Source organism: Chenopodium quinoa, unplaced genomic scaffold, assembly GCF_001683475.1.
Source record: "Chenopodium quinoa cultivar QQ74 unplaced genomic scaffold, ASM168347v1, whole genome shotgun sequence".
NCBI classification, from domain to species: domain Eukaryota; kingdom Viridiplantae; phylum Streptophyta; class Magnoliopsida; order Caryophyllales; family Amaranthaceae; genus Chenopodium; species Chenopodium quinoa.
Window position 1 is genome coordinate 964935 of NW_018743863.1, and position 20842 is coordinate 985776.

The window sequence follows — 20842 nt, forward strand, 5'->3', positions numbered from 1 at the left end:
ATGGCCCAAAAGGTCTATACTCCATTTCTACAGGAAGGTGACAACTTTTCCCATAGACTAGCTTGTATGGAGTAGTCCCAATCGGAGTCTTAAAAGCGGTACGATAAGCTCACAAGGCATCAATAAGCTTATTGGACCAATCCTTTCGCTGGGCTACCGTTTTCTCTTAGATGAGCTTAATTTCACGATTACTGATCTCTGCTTGACCGCTCGATTGAGGGTGATAAGAAAGTCCCCTCTTGTGAGAAACACCATATTTTATAAGAAGCTTGTCGAAGGCGTGATGCTTGAAATGAGATCCCCCATCACTAATAATGGCTTGGGAACGCCAAATCTAGGAAAGATCACCTTCTTGAACGAATTCATCACAACCTTAGAGTCATTGGTGGGCGATGCAACGACTTCCGTCCACTTTGAAACATGATCCACCGCCACCAAAATATATCGATTCCCACGAGAAGTAAAAGGGCCCATGAAATCAATAGCCACCCATTGAAGACCTCAAGCTCAAGAATAGGGGTTTAAGGCATTTCATCTCGCTTTGAAATATTCCCCGCTCTTTGCCACCTATCATAACTCTTAACAAAGGACCATGCGTCCGTGAATAAGGTAGGCCAAAAGAACATACATTGTAGAACCTTTGAGGCGGTCTTTTGAGCACTCAAGTGACCACACATGGTAAAGAGTGGCACATGGTTAGAACATCTTGAATCTCATGATTGGGGACACACTTCCTTAGGAGACCATCAACTCCCCTTTTTAGCAACATGGGGTCATCCCATATATACCTCTTAGCTTCATGCTTGAGCTGTTGAGGTTGTTGAGGAGTGAAATACGGAGGAATGGCGCTATAAGCCAAATAATTCACGATGTCGGCAAACCATGGCTCTGATTTCTCCTCAAGGGCATATAAGACGTCATCCATCAGAGCATCCTAGCACCTCCCAACCTCGAATGGTGGTTCGCAACCACGTTTTAGGCCCCCTTCTTATTTCTCATTTCATAATCAAAATCTTGAAGAATCAACACCCATCTTAACAGTTGGGGCTTGGCTTCCTTCTTGCTTACCAAATACTTGAGAGCCGAGTGGTCGGTATACACTATTGTCTTGGAGCCAATAAGATAGGCCCTAAACTTCTCAAAGGAATGAATGACCGCTAAGAACTCTTTCTCGGTGGTAGTGTAATTTCGTTGAGAATTGTTGAGATTTTTAGACAAATAGTGTATGACATGAAGCTTTCCATCCTTCCGTTGCCCCAAGACCGATCTGATCGCCTCATCGCTCGTGTCACACATCAACTCAAATGGTAGGGACCTATCGGGGCCTTGAACCATGGGGGTGGTGCATAAAGCTTCCTTCAACCTACAAAATACATCATAACAACTTTCATTAAATGTAAACTCCTTATCTTGTTGTAAGAGAGATGTGAGGGGCTTAGAAATCAAAGAAAAATCTTTTATAAAACGGTGATAGAAGCCGGCTTGGCGAGGAAATGATCTCACCTCCTTCACATTGGTGGGAGGAGGGAGTTTCTCTATGACCTTCACCTTGGCCCTATCCACCTCAATGCCTGCTTGGGAAATCTTTTGGCCAAGGACTATGCCACTTTCCACCATGAAGTGGCATTTTTCCCAATTCAACACGAGATTGGCCCTCTCACATCTTTCTAAACAACGAGTTAAGTTGGAAAGAGAATCTTCATAGGTGACTCCCTAAACGGAGAAGTCATCCATGAAGACTTCAATTTCTTCTTCAATCATATCACTAAAAATGGACATCATGCACATGCAACGTTGAAACGTTGCGGGGCATTACAAAGACTGAATGGGATCCTATGGTGAGCAAAAGTACTATAGGGACATGTGAGGATCGTCTTCTCTTGATCTCTGGGATCTATGGGGATTTGGAAAAATCTCCAATCGCCATCGAGAAAGCAAAAGAAGGCATATCTTGTAAGCCTCTCAAGCATTTGATCGATGTAAGGTAGTGGAAAATTATCTTTGGAAGTGCTTGTGTTTAATTGACGATAGTCAATACACATTCTCCAATCCGTGACAAGCCGGGTTGGGATCAATTGATTCTTATCATATTCCAATACCGCCATCCCTCCTTTTTGGCACTAACTGAGGATACCCAATCACTATGAGCTATTGGGTAAATGATTCTCGTATCAAGTAGCTTGGAAACTTCTTTCCTTACAACCTCTTGCATGGAAGGATTAAGTTTCCTTTGCCTACATGGCTTAGCAGCCTCCTCTAAATCAATGTGTTGTTGAAGTCAAGAAATGCGTACCTCAAGACCCAAAGGTAGAGGTTTCAAGTCTACCGTCGGTGCTTTCTTACCTTGTAGAGCATCTTGCTTATCATCCTCATGATGGAGGTCAAGTGGGGATGTATTGCTTCCTTCTCATTGAGCATTGCTTCATACGCAAGCACTTCTTTTTATGGTCTTACCTTGGGCACATTCAACAAAACATTTTCAAAAGTATCATTAGGAACATGCATATGGAAATGAGAGAAATCATCAAGCACGGTATCAAGAACATCAATTCTTAAACATTCACCACTTGAGGAGGGTTGTTGCATGACACTATTCAATCAAATTCAATGGATTCATTATCAATTTTCAAAGTTAGCTTACCCTCCCTCACATCAATGATTGCTCTAGAGGTAGCTAGAAATGGTCTACCCAAAATAACAAGAATCCTCTCATCCTCATCCATCTCTAGCACAAAAAAGTCCACGGGAAATGTAAACTTTCCAACCTTAGGGGGGATGTCCTCGACCTTTCCCATGGGGAACTTTGTAGATCGGTCCGTTAGCTGAGAGTGACATTCGTGGGGAAAAGGGTTCCTACGTTAAGCTTTTGGTAGACGGAAAAGGGCATGAGGCTCACACTCGCCCCCAAATCACTTAAAGCCTTGTCAAACTTAACACCATTGATGGAACAAGGAATGGAGAAACTACTCGAATCTTTCAATTAGGTGGGAAGTTTGTTAAAAAGAATGGCACTACAATTTGCGGTTAGTTTCACGGTTTCACTCTCCCTTCTCCCACTCAAAAGATCTTTCAAGCATTTGGAGTAGTGGGGCATTTGTTTCATAGCATCAACAAAAGGAAGGGAACCATGCAAATTCTTAATGACATCTAAAAACTTCACAAATTGAAAATTAAGTTTGGATCTTACAAATCGTGAGGGGTAAGGAAATTTCTCCTCTCTTGGTTGTTTATTCAAAGGTAGGGGTGTTGCATCTTTTGAAGAGATTTTCTCTTCAACTCTCTTATCATCCTCAACCTCCTTATCCTCACTTAAATGCTCATTTACCAAAGGAGTTTCATCATCACCACTCATCCCAACTCCCTCATGAGTCGTCTTATCTACTACGGGGTCACTCCCCACCACCTTCACACTCCTAGTTGTCACGGCATACATGGGTTTAGGGCTAATCCCTTGACTAGGAAGGGAAAAAGAAGAAGGAGATGAACTAGATGCAAGTTGAGCAATTTAAGTTTCAAGCATTTTCATGTGAGCATTTGTTCGCTTCCTCTCCTCATTACTAAATTTTCTATCCTCCTCTTGACTTTTGATTATGGCATCAAGCTTAGCCATCAATGGGTCATTTGAAGGAGCCTCAAGTTGAAGAGGTTGTTAAGGTGGAAGAAGTTGGGGTTTATGGAAACCCGAAGGCCTATTGGTTTGGGCATAGTGAGAAGCATTTTGAGCCCTATTGCCCCCGGTGCCTTGGTTGGAAACATTCCTTTGTTGATTATTCCCCATGTTACTTTGATCATCAAAACCTTGGTTTTGATTGTCATAGTAGCAGGGGTTGTGTTGTTGGTTTTGATTACCATAGCCTCTTTGGTTAGGGTAGCCTCTTCAATTGTGATTGGAAGGGCCTCCCCTTGGTATTGGTTATCAAAACCACCACCACTTGGATTCTAACCATGGTTTTAATTTTGATTCCAATTCCCCATTAGATTGGGGTTAGGCCTCATCCCCATATTCCCTATGCGAGGATTGTAAGGCGTTCACATGTTCAACATCATTGTCATTCTCATTCTCAAGGGAAGGGGATTGGGAAGCATCAATAAACAAGCAATCTTGTGAATCATGATCATAACTACCACAAAAATCACAAAAAACACACTCGGGAGGCATTGAATTGTGGCTAGAGTTGGTAGAACTCATACCTTGGCCTCCCTTGGTTGAAGAGGAGGTTTTTACCCTGAGAAATTGATCTCTCTTTCATTAGGTCATCCATTTGCTTGGCCATTTTGGAGATTTGGGTAGTGAGATTGGTGATTGCATTGGCTTGCTCCAATGAGTAGACTGTGCCCTTGCTTGAGGTAGTCTCTCTATCACCCTTATACCAATCTTCATAGTGTTCGCGACCTCCTCTATGATATATTCCACTTCGTCCTCTCCCTTGTTCATGATAGGACCGCCGACTTTGGCATCTAGACTTGTTCTTCCTTGGGTGTAAGACCGCCATAAAAGGTATGTATAAGTTGATACTTAGGGATCCTATGATGTGGACATTGACGTTGAAGCTCTTTGTATCGTTCTCAAGCCGCATTACGGACTCCCCACTCTTTTGGTGAAAGCCTTGAATCAAGGATCCTCGACGGTTTTCCTATGGTTGTAGAACCGCCTTAAGAATGCCGAAGTGACTTGGTCCCATGTTGTGAGAGAATTGGGAGGCACCTCCTTCTTTAGCCACTCCAAACCTTTTCCTATTAAAGAGAACGGGAACATCTTGAGTCGAATGTATTCTTGAGTTGAATGTACTCTTGAGTCACTCCATTGACTAAAATGGGCTCTAAATCGTGGCATAAATGCCACTCATCAACTTCCCCCACACTTGCCTCTTGCTTGTCCTAAAGCAAAAAGAGCTACAAGACCCTAAAACTAACAAAGAAGCCGAATTTGCTTTTAGCATAAGCAACAAGCCATTTAAACCCCAAAGTCGCCAATGAGGACGAGTATGCTCTCATGAGGGTTTCCAAAGAGCTTGACCCACAACTCTTGCAAAAAAGAGTTCAAGACAAGCCAAAGACAAGGAAAAGAGGGAAGAGAAAAGCAACGATCACGACACAAATCATAATCAAATCGAGCTTTTAAAGACAACAAGCATAAATGAATGACAAGTTTTCTAAGTATTAGAAGTGAGCACGCAAGGGGATGCCAAAGGTTGATTGAAGGATAAACCATGATAAGTGTAAAGAACTCTAACATGCTCCACTCCCCCTGCATTCCATACAATCTTACCACGTTCTCTCATCTAGATTCAAATCCACCCTTAGAGGTAGCATCTCATGACTCTGCAAAGGAGCCGGAACAAAGATAAGTCAATGAAGACAAAGGGGAACCCGACATCTTACCAAGTCATGCTCTCTAAATATGATTGAAATCTAGCTCCCTCCACCGACTAGTGACTCAACTAACCTAAGTCGAAATGATATTAAGAGGGTTGTAATGTTGGTTAGGGGGTAAAGGTGTGGAAAATTTTTGACTAGGCTGTTTTCTTGCATTACCCCTGATTACATCTTCCACCTTGAAGATATCAGGAAATTTTTTATCATTTGCACCCAAGTTTCCCATATGGCGTCATAGTGTGGCAGACGTGGCGGTCCCACGCAATTCTACAGGTCAACTGCACAACTTCTGTAGTTTTGTTTTTGTCGCATTCTTAACTCCCAAAACACCCCGTGGTAGAAGCCAGGCATCAAGTTTCGCATCAAATACTAAGTCACCAGTGATCTGTGTAGGAATAGTCACTGAAGCAAGCATTTCCTATAGTAGCTTTGAGCTGGGGTACATGGAATACAGGGTGAAGCCTTGTCGTATGAGGTAGGTACAACCTATAAGAAACCTTTCTTGCTCTCGAGTACCTCAAAAGCCCATAAATTAAACAGCTAAGTTTTGATAAATTTATTTAGCAAAGGGTTACATGGAATACAGGGTGAAGCCTTGTCGTATGAGGCAGGTACAACCTATAAGAAACCTTTCTTACTCTTGAGTACCTCAAAAGCCCATAAATCAAACAGCTAAGTTTTGATAAATTCATTTAGCAAAGGACTTTTTCCTGTAAGGCTGAATCTTTAGATAAACATAGTCCCCAACCTAATACTCACCTCTGTTCTGTTTAAAGTTCCGAGTCAGATTCATGTTCTTCTGTGCCTTGAACAAAGTTTCCTTTTGATCATCCTAAATTGCATCCCTCTCCAGTAGCTGATTTTTGAAGGAGCTCACAGCTGTACAACCTTTCTCAAATCTGACTAAACTGATGCTACATCTCCTCTCAGTTCCTTGAAGTTTAATTAGACATGTTTGGCATAAGAAAGAGGATTTTCCCTTGTACCTCTCGAATTCCTATGTGCACAGTTTCAAATCACCATGATATGCCTTCTAAAATATGATGTTCTAATAACCTTTTGCACAGTCATATATTCTCTCAGATGCATTTAGCTTGCTAGTTTATATTGAAGACTTTGTATGTTGATCTGTTGGCAGAGCACCAGTATGTTTATGGAATTCACTTACTGCGTACTGTTTCTGTAGGGCATTTGCAGAATGCAAGGAAGTGAAGGCAGTTGTTAGTATAGGTTGTTGCTACAACTTACTAACTGAAAGTAGATGTGAAAACAGTGATTTGAACTGTGGTTTTCCTGTGAGCAAGGGGCTTAGATTAATGAATTTTACACTTGGTAAAAATGCACGTGACCTCGCTTGCCAGGTATAATTTCTGTTTATTTCCAAAATATTTCTTTTGAAATGGTACATTAGAGCATGAACATCTTGAAGTTCTCTCCAATTCAAGCCCCTCCTCTTTCTTTAGTATTCTCTTTTTCATATTTATTCCTCTGGTCTTAAAAGAGTAAAAATAATATGGAAATTTGTTAAAAATAAGAAAACCTTTGATCGGTCTTCCCAAAATAAGCAAACCTAATTATTAACTCAAAATAAGTCGACTTTTAAGGGATGTCTTCTTTAAATAAGTCAAATGACCTACAACCTACCAAACCAATCACTTTTTTTTTATAATATAATTTAAAATTATTTAATGTAACTAATCAATTATTTATTGTAATTAATCATTATTAAACATTCTTTGACATAAAAATCAACCCACCCCCACTACATACCAGCCCTCCAGGGGGAAAGGGGTCGGGGTCGGGGTGGGAGTGGGGGAGGGAGTGTGGTTGACCAACGTTCAGGGAGTGGGAGAGAATGGGGTCGGCGTTGGAGGAGGTTTATTTTTGTTAATTAATTTAGAATAATTAACATTATTAAAATTATATAAAAAACTAATTCTATTATGACACATGACATATTAACCTAAACAACTGTTACCCCTAAAAAACCAATCCTATTATGACACATGGCCTATTATGACTCATTTAAAGAAAACATCCTTTAAATGTCGACTTGTTTTGATTTGCTTATTTTGGGAAGACCGAGCAAAGGTTTGCTTATTTTTGACAAATTTTCCTAATATTGGGTTTGGTCGGAGATTGCAAACAATTGGATGCTTTAGTGTGTGTGTGTATGTATTGTTTTGTAGTCCTAACCATTCAAGGATAGGAAAATTATTGTTGCATTCTACAATATTAGCTTTGTAGATCATTGAGTAGTCTTCAAGCCTTGATTCCTAGTCTTACCAATCCAGAGTGCTGAAAGATGGCGAAGTTTGGAGAAGGATGCTGGTATTCAAAATTTTGATTTGCATGGATTTCGTGCTGTCTTTCAGATGGTATGTCCACTATTGAGCTTCTTGATAATTTTTGTAATTGTCACTGTTCTGAATGCTCCCCATGCTCAACTGTTAGAATTTTGTGCTCGAATGTGCATTGTGCTTATTTTAAAGAATTCATAGTAGCAAATATATTTATCTAAGTGTAACAACCCCAAAATTTGTGTTTTTATTTTTTATTTATTTATTTTTTTTTGACAAAGGAAAAACCCTTTTTCACAATTTTTTATGTGGTTGGCCACACCATGTGGCCAGGGTTCTTTGTAGGGGGTCACTCGTTTGGTCAGGGGTTACTCGTTTGGTCAAGGGTTACTCGTCGGGGTTACTCGTTTGGTCAAGGGTTACTTATTCACGAGTTACTCATTTGGCAGGGTAAATTATAAGAGTTACTTATTCAGGGATTACTTATTCAAGGGTTACTTGGTGAAGGGTTATTCTCAGAATACGCGCTAACTGACTAAGTAAGTAACCCTTGAATAAGTAACTCATACAAGTAACCCCTACAAGTAACTGAACCTTTGTAGCTTTGAAAACTCAACTATCAAATCTTGAGAGTGTAACTCATAGGGATGACAATATAATTAGATTCGATCCAAGTCCAACCCAATTCGAAGAAAAAAGTTCGACTCGAATCCAAAAATAAAAAAAAACCGAATCCGAGTCCGATTTGGACACGGGTTGGATCTTGAGGCACTGTAAGGTCCGACCCGAATTAAATAAAAACCGAATCGAAGTCTGAATAGTAAGGAGCTTGGTCATTTATTTTAATTATCATATAAAAGCTAAACCCACTAACCTTACATTCTGCACTTCTGCCTCCTTTATCATTTCCTAACCCTTTTTCTCTCCCTAAATCCGTGCAATACCTCTATTATCTTAATCAATTACACTATCGTCATAATCAAGCATGAAATGAGGTAAATAGGAACATATCATCCAATAAGCATCACTTAATTACACTATTATCTTAATCAAGTTCAAACTCACCCAACTACAACTATTGATTGACCATTCATGAGAAATAGTTGGAAAATCATGAAAGACAAAGACTTTTATCACTAAACAACCCTTAATCCCAATCCCTTAACATGCTCAACATCAAGCTAAGCTATTACCATCCCCTTAGTTGAGGAACTACCCACTAATCATATTGAAAATCAAGCTAATCATACAATCAACAAGGGAATAAGGAAAATAAAGCAAGTTAATAAAGAGATAAGAGATAGAAATTACTAATGGAGCTTCATTAATCTTCAAGTTGTTGATTATAAATCATCCAAAATCATAAGACTAAGTTTTTCTCCTCTCTAATATTACTGAAATTAATCTAAGTTAAAATCGTAATTAGTTTCCAAGGGGGAAGATTAAAGCTATTTATACAAGAGGCCTAAAATAGGAGAAACCGACTTATTGAGTGTGCCCTGGCAGTAAATTGCGAGCCCGCTTTTTTCTGGGTACGGGAAAGGTAGACCTAGAAACATCGCGCCTGCGCTGGGATCGTGCGCACCGGCGGTGTGGTCGTGACACAAGTGCACTAACTTCATGCCTCAAACTTGCTATAACAATGAATCAGAGGTGCGTGCCCGCGCAGATTTGGAGCACGCCCTCTTAGTGGTCGTGGCACAGTCGCGCTGAGCTATTGCCTCCAAGCTCTAAAATTATTGCTTTAGGGTGCATGCCCATATGGTGCGCCCTCTTTGTGGTCTATTGCCTCAAACTTGATCTCTCTCAGAACTGCGCGCCAGCGCTGCCTTCACTTACGTGCTCTCTCCATGGGCTCTTCGCAATCCATGTAATTAACTCCTAAGCTCCACCTTTGTAGAAATCACCAAGGTTAACCTACACAAAACATGGAAGAAGTAAACAAAGGTAAAAAGGGACTAAAAAGGGGGTGGGAATCTAAGAGAAGAGTGAAAACAAAGAGTAGGAAAAAAGCCTAAAAGAGAGAACAAAGAAGTGACAAATATGGGAAAAGACCGTTAAAAGGAACTCCAAATCGTGGCATAAATGCCACTCATCATAGTTGAGGTATAAAAGTGAGTCATTTTCTTTACTATAAAAGGAATAAAGCAAAAGTAGGAAGATTAAAAAAATTACATATCAAATGTAGAGTAGGAAGATACAAAAAAAAAAAAAAAAAAAAAAAAAAAAAAGAAAAGAACGGAGTACTTTGAAATATCCGTTATTGGTTGACCAAGCCTTAAACTCCTTTTCTATGCAGGTCCTTGATCGTTATTATCCAGAAGTTCTTTTCACGAGTCCTTCAATAGGTCGTCAAGGGAAAGCCTTGTGTCGCCAGCAGAAAAAGAGCTTTACTAATCCTTCAGACTCTGCAGAAAGTAAATTTTGCTATTGTGTCTGTTCTTTTAATTATTCTATCAATTTTAGAAAGGATATTACAAGCTGCATGGGCTTAGGCTGGAGTCTAATCCAGCCCAGGTAGGGTCCTCAGACTTCTTACACCACCCATTGCAATCTTACTATTTGCATAATATTGTGTCTTTCTGTCTGGTATCTTTGTTGCCATAGTTAGCACTTGTAATTTAGGATGCGCTGAATCTGATAAAAAAATCTTTTTTCTGAAGGAATGTGATAAAATATTTATGTTTCTCTACTATCATACCTGTGAGGCTTTGACCTAAACTATCTGTAATTTTATCATTGCAAGTTATAATTTAAAGGTAAAATTCATGGGAATAATCCCACCTTTGGGCCATTCGTTTTTTATAATCCCACCGTTGAGATATTTTTTAATAATCTGACCTTTAGCCCCCATTCTTTTTTAATGGTCCCAACCGGTCATGTAATCTGTTATAACAGGTTACATGACACGTGGCGGCCTGTGATTGGTCAAAAAAAAAAAAAAAAAAACAATAAAAAATTAACAAAAAAAAAAAAAAAAAAAAAAAAAACAGCCACCCTTCCCCTCCTGCTTCTCTCTCTCCTCTCTCTTCCTCCATGATCACTCCATCACAACCACCACCAGGGAAACGGCCGAACTGAACTCCCCACCCACGTCCATTTCCGTCCCGGCAGCCACTCCCTTACCCTGCCCCGACAACCACCCCTCCCCTGCCCCACCGCCGAAACCACCCGCCTCCCACAGCCACTTGACCAGAACAGACCCCCCTCCCCAGCCCCACCCCCGAAATCGCTCCTAACTCGAACCCCCCACTCCAAAACCACCCTAAACCCTCACCCTAGAAATCCACCCCCCTCTCTTTCCCCCACCCCTCGAAACCGGTGTTTTAGTGGTGAAGGACCACTAGATTTGGCAGTGGGGAAGGGAGAGAGAAAGAGAGGGTGCTCGAATACTGGGGTGGGCTGGTTTTGGAAGTGTAGAAGGGAGGGGGTTCGATTTCCGTTACCCTCAAAGGTGAACAAGGGTTTCGGGGATGGGGGTTGAGGGGCAAGGTGGCTACGGGGAAGGGGAGGGGCAGCAAGGTGGCTGTGGAAAAGGGGGGCGGCAGGTCTTTCGGGGGGAAGGGGCGTGGTTGAGGGAGGAGGAGGAAAGAAGGGGGTGAGCTTTGGGTGGTGGTAATGGAGGAAGATGGTAGGAGGGAGGAGAGATCAGAAAGTAGGAGGAAGATGGTAGGAGGGAGGTAGGAGGAAGATGGTAGGAGAAAGGAAGTTTTCTGATTTTTTGTTTTTTTTTATTTTTTTATTTTTAATTTTTAGAAGATTCTGTTTAAAAGCAGCTCTTCTCAATATAGTACATATTTAGAAGATTCTGTTTAAAAGCAGCTCTTCTCAATATACATAATTAATGTCCTTTTGCTCAACGTTTAAATTTGGACACTAGTTGATTACATCCTATATCCTTGTCTAAGAACTTTTCGTGTTAGAATCTGGAACCCATACCTTATATCATATGAGTCCAAGCATCACAAATCTAGTAGCTGTTTAATTACCTATTTATTTATTTAATGCTTAATGTCATTTAAGAGATTCTGATCCTCAATTGGTAATGATGGAGAAAGTAATTTGTAGCCCTGTAGGTGTAGGTGATGCAACCTTGAGCTCATTAATCTAGACTTAAGATCATGTGATGAAGAGTGAAGCTATATATGAATATTGGTCAATTATGCAAGTAACGTACTTCCTCTGTCCCTATATAGCTGTTACGCTTTTCACTTTTAGCACAAGTTTGACAATGCTTTTTTGTTAATATATTTAAATAAATGTCAGTAAGTAAGATATTGGATTTATCACAATGTATATTATCACAATATTAACTATTTGTATTTTTTATGCTTGGTGCAGATGAGATACCCCGGACAGCTGTGGAGATGGACTCTTCAACTGTTGGATTTAAGTGCAATCTCTCTGACAGAATTGGGAATTTGACTGATAAATGTACCCTATTCGAAAAATTTAGTCACTCAGGTCTCCGTCATCTTCACATTGAGCCTCTGCAGGATATGGATTTGAATGGACTATGGAGAGAATGTCAGACATCTGTTGTATGTCTCTTGCATCTTTTTTTCCTTAGAAACTTTTGTTTTGTGCTTTAATTTAATATGATTCATGCTAAGTTGCCAAACTGGTGAATGTATGATGTAGGCACCAAAATGCAGTGAACAACTGCAATGAAGGAATTCTTTTCTAAATTCCCACTTTCATTTTCGCTCATAAAAGGAAAAGCCACGAGTAATGTTGACCTTGCAGTATGTGGAATTAATAGTCAGTTAGAATGGAACTTAATCAATGAAGGGTAATTGTAATTTGAACAATATTATTTAAATATAATATCTAATAAAATGTGGCCTTTTATGTTAACAGAGAGGGGGTACTCTAGTACTAAACACTATTAAATAACAATGTTCATCCTGCTTCTAATCTTCATGCAATTTGTAAGATTTCATTAGGGATAGTGCCTGACCATCTAGCATGCTTAGTATCTTAAATTTTAAGTTGTATATTTCCTCCGTTTTAAATTCATCTAGCATGCTTTTCACTTTTTTTATGGCAATAACATGATCATTTCTCACTCCTTTTTTTTTTTTTTTCTTTTTAAATTCCCACTTTCACTTTTTCTCTTTGAAAGAAGAGCCACAAGGTAATGGTGACCTATGAAGGGTGATTGTAATTTTAATAACTCTGTTAAATGTGGGCTTTTATGTTAACACAAAGAGGGTACTCTAATCCTGAACACAATTAATTAGCAATGTTATCCTGCTTCTAATCTTTATGCAACAGTTTCTTAAATTTCAAGTTGTATACTTCTGTTTTTTTTTTTTTTTTTTTTTTTTTTTTTTTTGTTGTTGTCATACTGTAGATACGTAATTTAAACTTTGAAAAAGATTAGTGGGTGTTAGAAAAAAACGAGAGATTTTAAAAAGGTTGGTGGGTGTAAGAAAATTAAGAGTGTAAAAAGGTAAGTGGTTTAAGATAAGGCGGGTGTGGAAAAGTGTAAAATTTTTTGGGTAAGAGGGGTTATGATGGTAAGGGGAGTATGCTTAAAATGGAATAAAGTGACAAGTAGAACAAAATAAAAAAAACAAAAACGAAGCATAAATGAAAATTTAGTAAAAAAAACAAGAAGGGATTTTTTTTTTTGGTTTAAAGATTTCTAAATGAACTACTACCACCATTCTTTAAAAAAAAAAAAATAAAAAATAAAAAACAGGTTTTGTGTGTGATTGGTGGCCAGCTAATACACAAGTAACCCCTGACGGATCTAATAACCCCTGACTGACCTAGTAACCTTTAATAACCCCTAACCGACCTAGTAACCCCTGCTAAGTAACCCCTAACTGGCCTAGTAACTCCTGACCGACCTATTAACCCCTCACGAAGTAACCCCAATACAAAATTCTCTACAACCTTCAACCCTAAAACCCTACTTCAAATCAAAACAACCAACAAAAAAAAAAAAAAAAAAAAAAAAACCCAATCAAAACAACAACAAAAAACAAAGACTTACCTCTTAACTGTGTAAAACTCTATACATTTCTCAAATGAACCTATAGATGAAAAATGTAAGTGGAGGTCGGGCCGGTGATGACCCTGATGATGAAGTTGATGAACATAACGATTCGCTGTGCCTAAATCTAAGCCAGCCATTCCAACAACAGCATTGAATAACACACAATAACTTAATTGTACTAGGACTTGAATTATTTTTTTTAATAAATTAAAGTAAACTTAACTTATAAAAAAAATTATAATAGCCTAGACAAGAGGATGGAAGAAGAACAGTTCTACTACAAAAACCAACCAACACCAACTCACCGCCCATTCACCGCAAACAGCAATTCGGCACCCAATTACTACAATTCCAGACTTTAATTTGGCAGCGATTTGGCAAAGAGGAGAGAGAAAATGGGGTGGAGCAGGGATTGTTGGTGCTGTGTGGGCTGGCTTCAAGAAGAAGAAAAGAGGAGAGAGAGAAGACTTGTGGTTAAGGATTTTTTTTTTTAAAAAAAAAAAAATTGTGGTTGGCCACACCGTGTGGCCAGCCATATATAAAAGTTTGTGAAAAAAAAAATCTCTGTCACCAATTTGCCCATTTATTTTGGTAGTTCATGTGTTCCATATATGTAAAGAAATCCTGCTGAATCTTTTTCAGTATTTTTCATTCGATGGCTGTAAATACTGGTTGAATTGTGTGCTGTTAGATGGGCTTTGACGTGTTCAATCATTTTCTTGTATTCAAGTCAAACTAATTCATGAATAAGTAGTTACACCATTACAAGAACTCAAGTGGATAAAATATGGAATAAAATAATTTATGTTGATGGTTGTTAAGATTCTCTACATAGCTAAAATGCTCAATTTGGCTGCTTGGATTTTTGTTATACAGTGCCGTCGTGCATGTTTGAAGCTGTATGATGTGTCGCTAGGTTGCTGTATCATTCGATAGTGTCATTTATTGTATAATGTGTCTCAACTTTAATTTGTATTTCCATTACAGGGGCTTGTAGGTCCTTACTGGTCTTTGCGAGCTGCTCTGGGGCCAGTCTTCGAAACACTCTTACTGCTGGATAGATTGTTGTTTCTACAAGAGCAAGAAAATGTCAAAGTTTCCATGTTGCCTATTTTTGATCCTGTTTTGTCACCAAGAAATCTGGCAATTATTGCTCAGAAGACCTCAATCTAGCACCAAGGTTTTATACTTTCTTGTTCATCTGTTATAATGCGTATTGGTAATCCTGTACAAGTAAACAGCCCTTTCGTATCTTTACTTCCATGTAAAAGTGTTACCTTCAATAATCAGCTAAAAGAGAAGTATATGAACTATTTGAACTTGTGTACCATCTTTTTGAGCATTGAATTTCAAATATGCAAGAGTTTGAAGGAAAATGTCAAACAAAACTAAAGCTTTAGGTTTGGATGGATTTGACACTCTCTACGTTTAAAAAAATCTTGGCATGTTATCAACCATCAATGTTTATGAAGCCTATTGTCTTCCGTTTTATTTTTGTTTATTTTTGGATAAAGTCTTTCGTGATTTGTTTTAGTTTCATCCTAATAACTGTATTTCCATTGCTATTTTTTGACATGTGCTAAATTATTTGAATTTTTCTGCAGGGTATGCACTTGGGTGAACATTGTATCATTTGAAATGCTATGCTCTCTACCTGTGGCATTTGGACAAGAATACGAGAATTGATTACATTGGGCCAGGTGAAGAAGATTTTTCCATACCTAGCTACATCCGTAATGGACTCTGCAATCCTTATGTTGCTCGGTTGCTCCTCCTAGAGTTGATGAGATTGCCATGGGTGTCTTCTAAACACCAACCTATTCCTTCCTTTTGTTTTTCTTTTATTCAAGAATTCATCAATTGAATATTTTTCATTGATCTTTGTGATTCATTGTTGTGGAAAATGTTCCTAAAACACTTGGTGGATAAAGGGTCAACCTCTAGGAGATGGAAGCAGCGATAGATTTTGTTCCAATTTTTGAGGAAAATTAGAATGTAACCTTTAGCGATGATATTCTTGACTACATCCATGACATAATTGCATATGATATTCCAATATTTTTGGAAGAAAAAAGGAATTATTATGACCAAGAAGGTTTAAGTACAATCATGAGTAATGAGTAGAGCTTTAGCTAGGGAAAGGGTGAAGCATGCTTGATTGATTATTGAGTTTGATTTTGAGAAATTGATTAATGATTAGTTGATTACCTTGAGATTAGATTGATTGGATAAGGTTTGCTTTTTACTTGCATTGATTGGTCTAGCTAGCTTAGCCTTGATTTAAGTATAATTGCATTGTTGATCTTGATTGGAGCGAGACCCTCCGTTAAGATCAACTAAATTAGATGAATTTGATTGTGATTTTCTTGTTTTTCTTCCCAATGGATAGATCTAAGGTAATATAGCTTGAGGATAGTGATCAAATGACTTCTAATAATGGCTCCTTTATCTAGTCTTCACAAAGTTTTGATTGATTGATTCCCAATCTTGCTTGATAATCATGATTGCATGTGGATCCCAACTCCCTAGTACTTTTAGAATTTGGATTCCTCCTTTATTAGAGTTTTGATTTAGCATAGTTCAACCTTCAAACCCTTAGCTTGATTCTGGTTTAGCTTAATCATAAATCATCTACAGTCTTCATTTCCTCTCCTTAGTTGTTTGATCCTTGACTTGCCCTTAGTACTTTTATTAGGGTTATTAAGTGATTATAAATTTTGTTCAATGTTAGGAGGTTAGTTTTCGACCTAATTTTCCTTTGTCACATAAAAACACGTAACATATAGGCATATAAGCACGTAAACATGAGACAACATAACTTAAACACACATGTCATTCAACGTTTAGACTTGGTGTTCAAGAGGCCGAGTACCACATCCTAAGGACGATTCATTGAGGAAGTAGTAATGGATTAATGTTATGTATTTGATGGTACATAACATGACAATTTATAAATACTCTAAAAATTAACATTGGTATCACTGAGATGTGAAATGTATCATTTTTAATACAATAGTATTGTAAATGGTTAAAATTGTACTAAAGATTGTTACAATATTATACTTTTGAAACTAATATACGCACCACTAGGTTGTGTTATCATGCCATTAGAGTGTAATGGTATAATAATTAGTTGTAGTGGTATTAAAATGACTATAGTGGTATAATTAAAACCTGAAAATTAAAGCAATATTTGTGGTCCCATCACTTTTTGTTGTACTAAGTTATGAGGCATTTTAAAGGGAGGAAAGTTATGTAGCTATTGGTACATAACATGGACATAATGGTAACTTAGTACAATAAAAAGGTGATGAGACCACATATTAACACTTTAATTTTCAGGTTTTAATTGTACCATTATAGTCATTTTAATACCATTACAACTACTATTATACCATTATACTCCAATGGCATAATTTCACAACCTAGTGGTACATATATTAGCTTCAAAAGTATACCATTGTAACAATCTTTAGTGTAATTTTAACTATTTACAGTACTATTTTAATAAAAATGATACATTTCACATCTCAGTGGTACTAATGTTAATTTTTAAAATATTTACGAATTGTCATGTTATGTACCAACAAATACATAACATTCTTCCATTTCTACTTCCTCCTAAGTTATCAATATGCCCTTTTTATGTACCAATAGATACATAACAATACTCCCTTTAAAACTCCTCCGATTAATTGACCAAACACATTACATGTTGTCTAATGAGATGATCCTCCCAACATTTTGTTGGTGATGCGGGTAGGATAACTATCATTGATTACGTGAGAGAAGCCTAAGGGGAGTCAATTGGCCAGCCTCTAATGGTTTAAAGAGGTGCTTACAATTATGCATGATGCAATGTTACATTGCCTAAAAAGGAGTAGAAACATAGCAAGAACGGAGAGAGAAAGAGCGCGTGAGTCCTTTAAGCGCGTAAGCTCGAACGCCATGGCAGTGGGCATACAAGTTCATTCTTCTTCAGAAATTGAGAAAACCCAACAGAAAATCACACATAAATCAAGGAAGAGTAAGAAAACGAAGGAGATTTCGTAGAATTTGGAAGAGGAAATGGAAGACCCAAATGTTGATGGTTTTTCTCTGGGAGCAAATTTTAACTCCGGAAGCTTCATTGGAAGAATTGCAGAGGAAATCAGAAGTAAGGAGGAACATCTCTGATTGGATGAGTGCTATTAAGTCGGGATCAAAGATGAACCCAGGTACCCATGATTTCAATACCTCTGTTTTGACCCTAAAATCAGCTTGTTCAATACAATTTGATGATGTGCCTAGGAATTTGCATGTTGAACTACAATCTGATATTATGCCTGCAAATAATGCTATTTTTCTTAATAATGAGGATTGTGTTCATATTGATTTGTGTGACATTCAAGACGAAATTGACTATTGGAACTCGGCAATTATATGTTATGTTTGTGGGGTTAATCCACCTTTGACTATAATTGAGGGTTTCTTTAGGAGAATTTGGAAATCAATGGGGGTTGATAAAGTGTCACTGATGGATAAGGGAATATTCTTGGTCAGAATTCATACTATGGAAAACAGGGATAAAGTGTTGAATAGGAGAAGGTGTTTTTTTTTATTATTTTTTATTTTTTATAATAGACCTATTTTTGTGAAACCTTGGGAGGCTGATGTGAAAATCTAAAGAGAAGAATTCTAGTTTCTTCCTATTTGGATTCAAGTACGGGACTTAGATTTGAAGTATTGGGGTGAGAAGGCTTTGAGCAAAATTGTTAGCAAAATTGGGAAATTTGTAAAAGTTGACCAGACAACTGTTAAGAGGGAAAAGCTGCGATTTGCAAGAGTCTTGATTGAGGTGAATATTTCTCAGAATTTTCTTAATGAGGTGTTCTTCTTGAATGAAAAAGGGGTGTTAACACAAGTGAGATTGAAGTATGACTGGAAATCTGTAATTTACTCTAAGTGCAAGATTGTAGGACATGCTGCTGATGCTTGTAGGAAGAAGACACAAAAGAAAAGGGTAATTCAGACCAAAGCTTGGGTCCATAAAACAACCAAGCAAACCGAGCCTGTGTAGAAAGATGGAAGTGAAAAAAAGGTGGCAGTAAAGAAGCTGATGAGCAGGGGTTTCAAGTTACTGAGAAGCCTAAGAAGTGGACTCCACCAGTGGTTGCTAAGGTACCGGTGAGGAATTCTTTTGCAGTGCTTGAGGAAGTTGAGGTGGAGGCACAAGATGAGGTGGAGACATAAGCTGTCCATGTTGTAGGGGAAGGAACATCCCTTGGCCAACATGGATAGAATCTTAGCATGGAATGTGAGAGGGGCCAACAAAACCAGCAAGCATGTAAGGATAAAACAAGTCATTTAGGCTTATAATTGTGGTTTAGTTGGACTCCTGGTAAAGGTTAAGTCATCTAATATGGGGAGCTTATATCTTGGTATTTTTGAAGGTTTGTGTTTTTCATGTAATAATAGCATGCACCCTAATGGAAGAATTGTGTTACGATGGAAACTTGGAGTGTTTGATTTGGACATAGTGATGAGCACAAGCTAGATTATGCACTGCTAAGTTCACCTTAAGAATTCTGATACTAGGTTTGTTGTTACTTTTGTCTATGGTTTTAACACAACAGCTGAGAGATTGGTATTATGGGAGAATATTAAGAATTTGTATTCTATGGTTGATTGTACTAGGATTGTTCTGGGGGACTTCAATTGTGTTTTGGAGGTTGATGAAAGAATTGGAGCTCCTATGAGAGCTAGAGAAATGGAGGAGTTTAGAGAATGTGTGTTGGAGTGTCAACTGTAGGACATAAAATGTAGTGGGAATTTTTTCACTTGGAATAACAAGCAAGAAGCCACTAGGAGGGTGTTTTCAAAGATAGATAGAAGGCTGGTGAATGACAAATGGCTCACTAGTTTTCAGCACTCTGACATGGTTTATTTTAATGAGGGGGAGTTTGATCATTGTCTTGGAATTGCTTCAGTTTACCCCGAGGTTGGAAATAATAATAAAACTTTCAGATATTTCAACATGTGGAGTAAGGCTCCTGATTTTGAGTATGTGGTTGGATAAGCTTAGAATATTCTGGTCCAAGGTACTAGAATGTGCAGAGTTATACAGAATTTGAAGAGTGTGAAGAAAGCTTTGATTGACATGAATAGGAATGGTTTCCAGAATGTTGAGGTAAAGCTGTAACACCCCCAAAATTCGGGTCTTTGTAACTTGATAAGAGTAACCCTTTTTACCTTTCAAAACCAACCATCGAACCTTAGGAGTGTTACTGATACACTTATTTTCCGTAGAAAATAAATGCAAGTGAAACAAAATACCATTTTATAAACTAAGTGATCTGCGTGGCGGCAAGAATAAAATAGTCGTTACATCCAAATTGCAAAACATTTAAAAAAACATTAATTAAAAAGAAAAATAAATAAGTTCGGAATTAAACTAAATTGTCTTAGCTACGTGATTATTCTAACGTCTCCTCACACGTACCCGAGTACCCTTTTACCAACCTGCAAAATAAATCAGAAACAAGAAAAGAGAGAAAACTCCCAAAATAAGATAAACTGAGTAATTCCAACTCCATCCCGTAAAGTAAATAATTTTAGTTCGAAAAAAAACATTTTACACAACACAATTTCATCGACATTATAACAATAAGACAAAATCAAGTTGTCACATAAAATTTATTACTTTAGTTAAGAAAGGGAAAGAGAACGCCAGTAAGCCGGGACTAGTCCCTGTCACCACCTACTTTACAGAGGGTCGCGCGTAACCCCAAATGACCATAAATTAAACAGAATGTCCCTAGTGTGCACACCCCTCACTAATACCCCGTGATTAGGAGGAAGACTAAACAACAATATACATTAATTTAAACCCACTAGTAGCAACCATAACCACTAGTGGGCAACCTGTTCTTCACCCGTTCGGGTTTCATTTCCCTTCTTAATTTAATGTACATTTTAATTAGATTAAAAAGTCCGATCACATTGCACACGAGTATTGCACAAAATCAATTTAATCCCAAGTAACAATGTTTTAATTGCAGTATTATTAAAACATAGTCATTTTACAAGACATACTAGTCACAACTCGTTTCCCAATAGGGCTTGGAGACCATCAATCACATATAATCAATCATCCAAATTCCCAAGATTTTAATTATAT

At 38.0% G+C, this 20842-nt stretch overlaps 1 protein-coding gene across 2 annotated transcripts in view; it reads left to right on the forward strand.

Moving 5' to 3' along the window:
- The window catches only part of LOC110686505 (methyltransferase-like protein 25), a 36980-nt gene extending 21239 nt beyond the window's left edge, over nucleotides 1–15741 (forward strand). The window contains exons 8-13 of one of the 2 annotated variants that reach the window (XM_021863126.1): nucleotides 6563–6737; nucleotides 7671–7754; nucleotides 9976–10093; nucleotides 12018–12217; nucleotides 14671–14863; nucleotides 15288–15741. In XM_021863126.1, the coding sequence (XP_021718818.1) occupies nucleotides 6563–6737; nucleotides 7671–7754; nucleotides 9976–10093; nucleotides 12018–12217; nucleotides 14671–14856 (763 nt within the window). In that variant the 3' untranslated portion in view covers nucleotides 14857–14863; nucleotides 15288–15741. Of the gene's footprint in view, nucleotides 1–6562; nucleotides 6738–7670; nucleotides 7755–9975; nucleotides 10194–12017; nucleotides 12218–14670; nucleotides 14864–15287 lie in introns of those variants that run through there. The other variant, XM_021863127.1, reaches the window with a different exon arrangement.
- Nucleotides 15742–20842: the final 5101 nt, after the last annotated feature.